General features: G+C 27.6%; 1 protein-coding gene across 1 annotated transcript in view; it reads right to left on the bottom strand.

The window, feature by feature from the left end:
- Nucleotides 1-9,949, bottom strand: part of LOC106681667 (zinc finger protein 236) — a gene marked incomplete in the record, with an annotated part of 38,745 nt that overhangs the window by 23,919 nt on the left and 4,877 nt on the right. The window contains 6 exon segments of the mRNA XM_067048668.1: nucleotides 2,258-2,375; nucleotides 3,309-3,458; nucleotides 4,635-4,784; nucleotides 6,231-6,395; nucleotides 7,274-7,402; nucleotides 8,107-8,224. Coding sequence (XP_066904769.1) covers nucleotides 2,258-2,375; nucleotides 3,309-3,458; nucleotides 4,635-4,784; nucleotides 6,231-6,395; nucleotides 7,274-7,402; nucleotides 8,107-8,224 — 830 coding nt within the window.

The raw sequence follows: 9,949 nt of genomic DNA, 5'->3' as shown, positions 1-9,949 counted from the left end.
TTTAAAACTACCAACAACAATTGAAAATCTAAGAACATCATAACTAGAACTAAAAATATCATTTAATGTAAATTTGCTAAACTGTAAGCCCTAATAGAGCTATTTATGTTCAATAGTTCTCAAGATATAGCTTTTTAAAAAGCAATATTTCATAAAAATGTTGTACAGAATATACAGAAAGATCAGTAGTTAGTGAATTTATTTTGAAAAATCTATATCTCAAAAACCATTTGATGTACAGATGTCTGTTAGGACTCAAATTAAAGCTAATTTAATGGGCTATGAAGTATTTGTATACATTTATTGCCAGAGGATTAGTAGTTTTCATGAAATTTACTAAAATAAATTGATTTATAGTTCTTCGGACAAATTTTCATTTGCCAAATTTATATTCATATCCGAATATAATGAAAACTACTATCCCTATGAAGATAAGTATCATAAACTACTTCATAGTAAATTAAATTTCCTTTATTTTGAGTGCTGGCTACATATATGTGTCTTATGGATCTAGAGATATATTTTTCAAAAGTCAAACATTTTATACGAACAACTAGAAATTAACAGTTTCTGAATTTATTTTGTCAAATATCATAAAAGCTACTACTCCTACAAAGATAAACTATTTTATAGTAAATTTAACTAGCTTTAATTTGAGTGCTGGCAGACATCTGTACGCCCTATGGTTTCTGAAATGAAAGTTTTTCAAAACTCAAACTTATAGTTCGAACAACTACAAATCAATTTATTTTAGAAAATATCATGAAAACTACTATCTCTATGAAGGTATAGGTCATGGTACGTTGAACTAGCATTAATTTGAGTGCTAATAGACATCTGTACGTCACATAGTTCCTGAGATATGGATTTCTCAAAATAAATTAACTAACTACTAATCTTTCAGTAGATTTTTAAGAAATGTTGCTTTTTAAAAAGCTATATCTCTAGAACTATTGGACGTAAATAGCTCTATTAGAGCTTATATTTCAGCAAATTTACTCTCTTTTAAATAATGTTCTTTTGGATTTTCTAGATATGGAGCTCCGAATGAAAAATTAATGTTTTTAAGAAGGTTTTGAAACAGCCGCCATTTTTATTCCCCCAACCTATACTTGGCCGACTCATAGGTTTTGACTAGTAATTATACAGTTTTCATTAAAGTAATAAAAAATTGGGGTGAAATAACTGCCTTTTTTTCTTCCCGGCTCTTGTACTACACGGCATAACAATAATATCTCTTAAACCACAGTAAAAGTGTTAAGTGTAGTGAAAATTATCTCTCTTTTATAATTAGCTTTATTTAAAAATTAATAATAAATCAGAACTTTTTGAGGCCGTAGCCCCATTTTCAGTAACACTAAATTTTATGTAACATCCATAGGGAAATAAATAATTTATGCGCATTTGCAAAATTCTTCAATTAAATATGGAGGAACAGACTTAAAGAATTGAAAGAAGGATAAACAATTGAAATAATAAAAGATAGGTTAAAATACAGATAATAGCATAAATTAAATGAATGATAATGATTATTTACGTGTTGATCATTGCAGTGCCTATGAATGTCAAGACTACCTTCGTTCATAAAAGATGTTAAATGAGGTAAGATGTAATAGAAAGAAAGAATAATGGAACCTGATATGGACTCATGTAGAAATCTTGAGGCTTGTAAATCTTCCTCTATGAATAGAGAATTAAACTGACAGAAATGAATGACTCTTAACGGCACAGTAAGTTAGCACCAGGTATGAGCATAAAAGCAAATAGCCCAATGAAGGGAAAGGTAATAAATGCATGTACTACTAGGACAAAAATGACTTGAAGAATGCAGCAGAAGGACAGAATAAGGAAGTATTGTCCTAGTAATAGGCTGCGGTTTTGATGATTTATAAGTTACTAACTTTCTGAAAATAGAAAACTAACATTGTTGTCTTCAATTTTATTTATTTATTTTACAATAAAATCTTTTCCTACTTAGTCTAATATTAAAATTCTAATGGTACACCAATGTTGTCTATATTACAATTTACAATAAAATATTTATAGTAAGGAGAGTAAATCATCTATATCCATTCTCACAGAACTCCTGGAATCCCTGAAGCATTGTAATTTGTTAATGATAACTAAATAAAGGACATTAAACAAGGAAGATTCACTACACCCAAATAAATAAGGAATACTTTAATATATTGTTTACTTCAACATAAGGTTACTTGTACATATACTAATGGTAAAATAAAAAAAAAAGAAAATATACCTTTTTGACTGAAAGTGCCTTGACAATACTGACAAACATATGGTCTTTCCCTGGTGTGTTTTAACATGTGTATTTGCAAAGAACCTTTTTGATTGAAAGCTCTGGAGCAAAGTTCACACTAGGATAAAGAAAAAAAAATGAAATGTAACAAAAAAAAAGATAGTGAAAAAATAGAATAAAGGTAAAAAAATTAATTAGATAAAGGTACTGTGGATAGCCTTAGTTACTAAGTTTTTATAACTTGAAAGATAAATGCTGATGCAATAATAAGAATAGAATGAGGAACAAAAATGTAAAAGAGTAAAAACTTAAAACAGGACAAAAACCAATTGTTAGAATTTACCTAATTGGCATAAACAAGAATTAAAAAATTATAAAGCTAAACTAAATATTAAAAAATTTTAAGGAGCAAGCATATTCTAATATAAAGATGTTACTTAATACACATAAATAGTGGGGTTATCAACTCTGTGGAACTTCACAGCTGATTTGGACAGATCTTGGCTAACATGTTTCTTGGAAGACTAATAATGGTTCCTTGGGGATATTGATAGAAGTGAAACTATATTTTAATAAATTTATACACATCATTTTTAATTACTAGATCGAAGGAATGGCCCAATTATTTTATCATAGAGACCTTTTTAAACATCTTAATAAAGTTTTACTTCTATCAATTGTAGGCTCATAATTGTATTTTAGCTCACGATTATCTGATCAAGCTTTAATGATACAAATACGTAAACCAGATGACGATGCAATATTAAGGTGTCATTGAGATGGTCTGATGTTTAATCAGCTTTGTAGAAAGAATCGATTAATTTATAATTAAAAATCATAAACAATATTAATATAATTGTTTCATTCATATTTATTCTATATATTTTCAGTTTTATAGTCTTCCAAGGAGGAAATTGCTGTGCACAGCAGATTAAAATGCCAAAAGGCAATAAATAAAAACAATATTGTAAGATAGTATAATTTAATATTGTAATAATAATTACAAATAAATAAAAATATAATCATAAGGTAAGCAGTTAATGATTATTACTTTAAAAGGACGCTCTCCAGTGTGGATACGCTTATGACGGAGAAGTTGACTTGGTTTTTCAAAACATTTCGAGCAAAATTCACAGACATTATTTCCTCTTCTTCTCTTGTTAGAATATGTATACTTTTTGAACTTTCGATTTCTTACACTCTGAAAAAAAAAAAATAATAATAAGTAAAGCACTGTAATGACAAGATTACTTATAAATGGATAGGATAATTTTATAACCTTGGTCCCAACAATACTAATTAATAAAAGGAGTCTACCAAAGTCAGTAATTGAAATTACTCATTTCATTTTCTCCTTTTTCCGAAAATACCTGACTATTAACATTTCTACACATATACAATAATAAAACAATCTATAGTGGAAACCTATCCCACTTAACTACTTTCACATACCTACATTTATCTTTAAAATTTAAAAGTAAATTTTAATGGATTTTAATTTCTGCTTCTGGTATAAGAAAGATAACTAAGAAAATTTGATAATTAAAATGATAACTGCGTTAATAGAGTTATAAATAATTTGTTAACCCTTAGCATTGTTCTGATAAACAACAATTTTGGAAAATTTATTGCAGCTAATGCCAAAACTATATACTGTCACTTACTGACATCAAATCAACAAAATTAGAATACATTTAGAAAAAGAGTAAAATATTATATTTAAAAAACAATTAAAGGAAATAAAAAAAAGATACAAACAATGTAAGATGTAACAAGACTTTCCTTCTTTTTTTTTTTTTTTTTTTACAAAAATATTTTGTATAATATTTTACTGTTTGTGTATGTATTCTAATTTTCTTGTCACTTTTTTTTTTTTTTTTTTTACAAAAATATTTTGTATAATATTTTACTGTTTGTGTATGTATTCTAATTTTCTTGTCACGTCCTATATTTTTTTATCTTGTTTTCATTTAGCCCTGAAATGTGGAGTGAAACATAGGTTACCATTAAATAGTTTTTTTTTTTTGCTATTTGGTACCTTTACTGACCGCCACACAGACTATCCCTTACAATATCCAGTTAAACAATGATTATGCACTAAAATGTCATCAACTGAATAGGCCATGTCAAAAACCACATAAGTTGCATAATTAGAATTTTATAGGAATCACTGAAAACTCTTTCATTCACAAGTAAACAAATTTTCAAGTACTTTTCTCGGCTGAACGTGGTATTGTTTGAAGATTCAAACCAATTTTTATGGTTCAAGTCATAATAGTACAAACATCAAGAATAAACTGAATTAAAAACTCACAGATATAATAAAAGTAAATTCATTTTTTAATCTTTTAAAAAAAGACAAATTGATATGAATTACCTTATGGAATTCTTTGAAGTGTTCCCTCTTCTCACTGTATGTATTGAATTTTGCACTACATATATTGCATTTAATAAATTTCTTGGTAGTTGGTTCATTTACTGAAACTTTTTGTTCTTTATGCTCTCGCATATGTTCTTGAAGGTATACCTGAAAAGAAGATTACATTGTAAATAAAAAAAAATACAATTTGTAATATTCAAAATCTATTTAAAATAAATAAAAGAAAATTTTTAGATTTTATTATTCTCAGATCTAAAATATAGCTTTGAAGAGGTTAATTATTAAATAGATATGAGAATTTTATTTTAAATTATATATAATATTATTGACTCTTATCTGAGAGCGGGTTTTCCAGAAAATCAGAACACAATGACACTTAACTAAATTAATAGCTAATTTTACAAATATAATTAAATCCTAGGTAGAGCAAACTAACCAATTACATAATCTTCTTTGATGATAATTGGTTCTTGATGTCTTCTTTCCTAAGATTCTACATCTAACAGACAACAAAGGAATCCAGTTACCTCTGCTTCCAGGAGACGTCCTCTCACCTGGCGATCCAAACAAAGAGTCTCTTTCTTCCTTCAATGATATGCTCTTCTTGGATGACTGCTGACTCTTGATCTTCTTTCTATAATCTACCCTAGCCAGTAGACAAAGGTAGACAGCCCCACCATTTTCCTCGAGACATCCTCTTCCTCGCCATTCCAACTAACAAGTGTCCTTGTTTTCTTTGTTCCTTCTCATGCTTATATGTTCAATGTAAACATCGATTGTACCACAACTGTTTAGAGTTTTGCATATGATTTTCTTTATGAATATTTTTCCTTAATATTTATTATCAACTTCTATTTTTTCTTAAATTTACTGTAAATAGAATTATGATACAAAATAACAAAAGTTTATAAAATTTAAATCAATGCTCTTGACAAAACAGCTATTCAATGGACTTCCAAAGAACGCGTGCCACAATCTTCTTTATTTTGAATGACTTATTTTTACTACATACTTGACTGATGAAAATTGGTTAGCTTGTTTTTCGGTTCATAAACATAAATAATACCATGAATACATAAAAAAACAACTATTTATTTAAAAAGAGGATATTACAAAATATATACTTATATATATATTGACGGCAATTCCCCATTGCTAGACAATTTGAATCAGAAATTAAAACAGTTCCTTGAAAGTCCAATGGAAATGGAAAGGGAAAAGACAAAAAACAAATGTAAGATAATTATTTTTTTTTTTCTTACCATCTTAATTTCAACAAATACATATATCGTGGCAAATAAACTTATTACTTTTACTGAAGTAAGATAATCATACCAATTAGTAATAAGATATTTCTTAAATTTAGAAAATTGGGATAGGCAAACCTCTTTTACAAATTCTGAAATATACATACAAACCTTCAAAGATTAGTAAAACTATATAAGAAATTAAGACATGAAGAACCGATATAGGTGATAGGTGTTGAGCAATCACTAACTCAATACTAAAATTAATGCCAGCTGAAAATATTTATTGACAAATAAAACATAAAAACTATCAAAGCATTATAATTGTAATTAGAAAACTACTTACGCTACTTGTAAATTCTTCACCACATTCATTACAAAAAAGACTTTCCTCCTGTTCATGAAGCAAGATATGTGCCTTAAGTCCAGCAATCCTACTGAATTTTGTTTTACAAATAGGGCAGAATGGATTATCGACATTATGGGTTGCTGAATGCAGAATGAGATTGTTCTAAAAAAAAAAATTATAATAAATGTTTAAAATCTTACTGAATAAATTGAAAAACAGTTCTGGTCAAAACAAAAAAAAAAAAATATATATATATGGAACTAGAGAACCAGAGTTAGGCTAAAATTAGCTATAGTTGAAACTAACAGCTAAAGTTGCTATGGAGATGAACCTTATTCATGAATGAACCATTGATAAATAAATATTGTATCCATGACAATTTTAGCTGTTAGTTTCAACTATAGCTAATTTTGGCCTAACTCTGTTGAGAACAAAACTTTTTTGTAAAATTGAAAATTTCAATACTAATCTAACTATATTATTACCAAGCCAAAAGTAGGGTAATGTGTTTAGGGTTGTCACATTTACACACTCTTTAGTAAGTTTGTAACAATTTTTAAGTAAACAGCTCAATTTTTAAGTTCGATGGTTCAAATTATTCACTGAGATCTCATGATTCTTCTGTAACAATTTGACCACAAAACAATGAAATTATATCTGTCTGTCTGTTTCTTTGGGCTCTGGTGTCTTAAGTTACACAGAAATATCCCATGAGCGTTTTCAAACAACTTGAGCTCACAATATTGAAATAATATTTTAATATTCATATATATATAGTTAAACACGTTTGCCCAAGACTGACTTTTATTGAATCCAGCTCGTCTATATATACATTTGAATCAGCTGATCTACTCGATTAGCTGATATGAGTTGTACAGCTGACTGTAACACCCACCCCCTAACTAAAATAGATTATCATGATTAAACCAACATATAATACTGAAAACATTTAGAATAATATATTTCATGCTAAATATGTCACCAAGAGAGAAAAATTGGAAATAAAAGTTAATCAAAAGAAATGTATAAGAAATACTTACTTCATAATTGAAGGACTCTTGACAAATATTACATTTATATGGTTTTTCGTGAAGGTGTTTTATTTTATGTTTTCTAAAAAGTTTCCAAGATGCAAACTCCAGACCACACTGCTCACAGAACAATGGGCCCTAGAAAGAATTAAAATTAAATAATATAAGTAAAAGAATGAGAAAACAAAATAAAAATTTGTACATACATAATATGAAACCAAATGTCAGAATATTAGTTTGTAATGCAAACAAATTCACACAGCTATACTAATTCAAAAACATTCTGTGGAGGTTGAAATTAAAAATTATTGTAAAACCAGAAATTTAGAATTCCAATCTATACGAAAAATGTAGGCATTATATATGTCATGAAAGTAGCCTAGAAGAGTTTATTGATTGACTTGTGAGTAGAGAGTTCTGTATAGTTCATCAGAGCAAAGGTGAGAGCTTTTACCCCATAATTTCTTCACAACTTAAAAAAATCACATAGTGAATACTTCTTCATACAACTAAATATAAATAAAATAATCTTTCAAAAAACAGCATACTAAAATAATACTAATGAATATATTACAAACTAGTTTTAACTTTATAATACACTAACTAAATGGGAAAAAAAATTAAAACAACAACCAATTTTAACTTTTTAATTTTCAAAAATTTAAATAAACCATAGAAGATAATAAAGTAACAAAACACAACTGGTTTCTTTCAAATACAAGCATAAAACTTGTTTTAATTTTATATTAAAAAGAGAAAAAAAACTATCATCAGTGGAATTACTTATAAAATAAATTCTAAATAAATTAACATTTATTATATTAAATCTGAAAAGTACAAACTGTTTTATCAGGTGGATCGACATCTTCATTACACACAGATTTGTCTTCTTTTGACGAACTGGCAACATTTAGCACCTTATTGTTAGTTTTATTCTTGCTTACTTCTCCCGCAGTAACACTAAGGAATCCAAAAGTCAATGTTAAAATCACAAGAATAATCAAGTCACAAAAGATAAATTTATTATTAACCCAAAACAAAATTGTATCCATTGTGAAGCCTAAAATAACAATCATTTAGCTTTATAAATAACTTTTCACATCATAAACAAATGAACAGCTTCATTAAGTTATTTACAATGAGGAGCAATATTTCAAGATATGATAGCTTTGGCTTAAAAAAAATTTAATGTAGTGAGTTTTATTATATAATCCTTTATTTAAAAAATCTCTCCTAGTCCCATAAATATCCAGAAAGTTTTGAGATATTAGAAATATTTCACAAAATCGAGTAGTTTCAATGAGGGTGATTCTATTAAACCTTTAGTGACTGTCAGCTGGTTCATCAGCTAAGGCCGCAACAATTACTGAGCATTGCAAGCTGACATATTATAGCCCTATTCTATGTTAGAAGGATGTACAATAATTTATCAGCTTTCTCCCAAGCGTTATCTCAAGGTACATTATAATTCAGGGCCCCCTAATATAGCCTGTACCAATGTTCACCAAGGACACATTCTTAAATGCAAAAGATTGAAAACTTGTCAATTAAATATTATATAATTTGTTTTAATTATCTTTGAATCAAATGGAAATACAAGTGAATTCATTTGAAAATAATAATTTATTTATATCATAGCATGTAGATTTTCAATCAATGTTTATTGTCCTCCTGCAGTTTGGCAACTTTTCAATAAACTATTATATAATTTTTATTTGAAAATATTTAAAACTGGAAAGATAAGCGAATTGAAAAAAAAAAGATTTTTTTTTATATTGTAGCATTTTATATTTTGCTATTACACATCATTATTATTTTATTTCTTCCTTACCTTTTTTGGCAATAACAAAAATTGAATGACAGTATAAAACTCCATTCAAGTTCCAATTTTTTACTCACAAAGGGAAGTCCTACACATGTGGCAATGCTGATTTCAGTGAAACATTTTAGGAGATACTAGGACAAAAAATACTAGATACGTGTTCAAGGGTAATTACTACAGTACCTTTAAAAGCCAAGATAAAAAATATTTCATAAAATTTTAGTAATTTTTTATTTTTAAGTTCTCTGATTACACTCTTTATGGGCTACATACTAATCATTTTTTTTGTTTTTTGTGTGTGTGGAATAAGAAACAAGCATTGCTGAATTAAATGATTTTAAATTTATAAAAAATTAAGTAAATCAGAAGTAGGCAAAAAAAAAATCAAACCTGAAATTTTTCAACCCGGGATGATTTTTATTTCTCCTAAGAAAATTCATAACTCCTTAGATTTTATTCTAACCCAACGTCTTTAAAAGAAAATTATATGTAAAAAAACAAAACAAAAAAAAACGTAAATATAGTCAAAAATATACCACTCAGTACGCACACCAGCCAGCATATAAACTGTCATTCACATAGCTCAAACAGGATTCAGTTTTTGAAGGATTAACTACAAGAAAATATTAGTATTCTTATTAACTACTTATGAATATTATAAATTACAGTATTTTTATAATCAATATCTGATCTTCTGCTTTAATGCTATTAAGTAGCCAACACCCATTTTAAAGTGACACTTTTGCTGACACTAAAAACAATTAGTTTTTAAGTACATTGGTTAGGACAGTGAGCATTTCATAAAACAGCCAAATGTGCGGGGGATCAATCAATACTGAACCTGTTAATATCAACTAGGTACA

This window comes from Halyomorpha halys, unplaced genomic scaffold, assembly GCF_000696795.3.
Source record: "Halyomorpha halys isolate HHAL.00 unplaced genomic scaffold, Hhal_1.1 Scaffold20.1, whole genome shotgun sequence".
Classification (NCBI taxonomy): Eukaryota; Metazoa; Arthropoda; class Insecta; order Hemiptera; family Pentatomidae; genus Halyomorpha; species Halyomorpha halys.
This window is presented reverse-complemented; position numbering and strand designations above follow the sequence as displayed.